Source organism: Sinocyclocheilus grahami, unplaced genomic scaffold (genome assembly GCF_001515645.1).
Source record: "Sinocyclocheilus grahami isolate Dianchi unplaced genomic scaffold, SAMN03320097.WGS_v1.1 scaffold23379.1, whole genome shotgun sequence".
Taxonomy (NCBI): Eukaryota; Metazoa; Chordata; class Actinopteri; order Cypriniformes; family Cyprinidae; genus Sinocyclocheilus; species Sinocyclocheilus grahami.
This window is the reverse complement of record NW_015519125.1, coordinates 1-1,806: the sequence shown is the minus strand read 5'-3', so window position 1 is coordinate 1,806 and position 1,806 is coordinate 1. Positions and strand designations below refer to the sequence as shown.

Here is a 1,806-nt window from a genome sequence, read left to right as displayed (position 1 = left end):
TATATATATATATATATATATATATATATATATATATAGGTCATAGTGTTTTAATATATTAATATAATAAATATAATGAATAAAATATTTTAAAAATCATTTAATTTTCACATTTTGTTTAGTTCAAATGTTTGAATGTTTGTGAACCACCATTAATACAAACTAAAGGGGAAGTTGTTTTACTAGTTGCTTCTGCTTTCTGAATGTGGAAGTGTAATAAGTTTTTTTTTCTTACAAATATTAAAATGTATTTATTTTTTAAATCAATAAAATCGCTTTTTTGCTGCTTTGAATTTTCAATGACCCTACAGTACTTATATACAGGATTTGGACCTTACAAAAAAAAACTATTTTGCTGAAGTGGAAAGTGGCAACATAATTGCACTCTGATTTGAAGTATACTCTATACATTCTGTACATAAGATCACCAGAGCCTTAGCAGCCCTTTGATTGCATTTTCATTGGCTTGACTATGAGTCACCATGGTTCTTAATGCTTTCCCTGTGTGATAAACCTAATGGTAAAAAGTCTGTCTCAGGAAAATCATGGCACTAGAAACTGTGGTGGCCATGTCTGATAGATAGGACGAGCAGATGTCCCCGAAAAGTAGGACAAAGTTTAAATAAATCAGAGCATGTGTTAAAGGTCTGACTGATTCAGTCTACCCATAGGTCTCTGGCAGCAGAGTGGGGCAGATACGGCATGAGATTCAACATTATTCAACCAGGACCAATCAAAACCAAGGTAATGTTCATGTTTTTAAGTTGTTCTTCTCTGAAAATATCATCATCCAAACCTAGGTGTGTGTATGGAGAAGGAGTGATGTCCAGTTTGTGAATGAATCATACTTCTTGTCAGATCATTTCAATGAAAACCAGTCTGAATTATTTGGTTTTTAAGTTTAACTTTGACTTTCTGTCCTGTTAGATTATTTTCAATCTTTAAAGCTTTACGTTTTAAAAATTGTATGTAATCCATTTGAAAAACAGTGCTTTACAGTGACTCCGGTATTTTTCTGAAGGGTGCCTTTAGCAGACTGGATCCCACTGGTATGTTTGAGCAGCTGTTGTTAGAGAATATAGCCGTGGGTCGTCTGGGAACTCCTGGAGAGATCGCCAACCTTGCCGCCTACCTCTGCAGCGATTATGCCAGCTGGGTATCGGGCGCGGTGAGTTTGGTGACCTTGCGTGAAAAGTGCTTCATCTCTCTGGGTGAGAGCTCACCTAGCATCATCCCCACAGGGCCTCTCCGTTTACAGCCAAATGGAAATGGTGCCAAGGGCACACACTCCACCCCTTTTCCCTCTCTGAATATCTGAGGGAATTTTGTGAAGAATTAGAGAAAAAAATTGTGCTGCAGAGATCAATATGGAATTATATGGTCCGGTGCATTACTGTAATGGCCCTATACTTATAAAGTTAAGGAGCCCTGACAGGGCAGCTAATATGTTTTTCACAGTGAAAGACAAATTTCCATCTTATATATCTCCTCTGTCCTCACAGATCATTCGAATGGATGGCGGTGAATATGTTTCCCTTGCTGGCGAGTTTAATGGCATGAAAGAGGTGATTTAAAAAAAAATTTTTCTTCAATGTCAGTTAATCAGAAATTTACAATGGGGAGTTTTTATTACTTTATTTATTATATGTTTACCTTGATTTTATTTGCTAGGTCACACAGGAGCAATGGGCCATAATGGAAGCAAAAATCAGAAACACAAAAGGATCGTAAACCTCTGAAACTGCAGTAACTCAGCACTAATGACAGTCCTGATCTTAATCTCCCATTGTAGTACAGAGGATCAAC

At 36.7% G+C, this 1,806-nt stretch overlaps 1 protein-coding gene across 1 annotated transcript in view; it reads left to right on the top strand.

Moving 5' to 3' along the window:
• The window catches only part of LOC107580031 (2,4-dienoyl-CoA reductase, mitochondrial-like), a gene marked incomplete at its 5' end in the record, with an annotated part of 2,366 nt that extends 566 nt beyond the window's left edge, over positions 1–1,800 (top strand). Inside the window, 4 exons of the mRNA XM_016265786.1 lie at positions 672–744; positions 1,022–1,168; positions 1,503–1,565; positions 1,672–1,800. Coding sequence (XP_016121272.1) covers positions 672–744; positions 1,022–1,168; positions 1,503–1,565; positions 1,672–1,731 — 343 coding nt within the window. The remainder of the gene's footprint in view (positions 1–671; positions 745–1,021; positions 1,169–1,502; positions 1,566–1,671) is intronic.
• Positions 1,801–1,806: the final 6 nt, after the last annotated feature.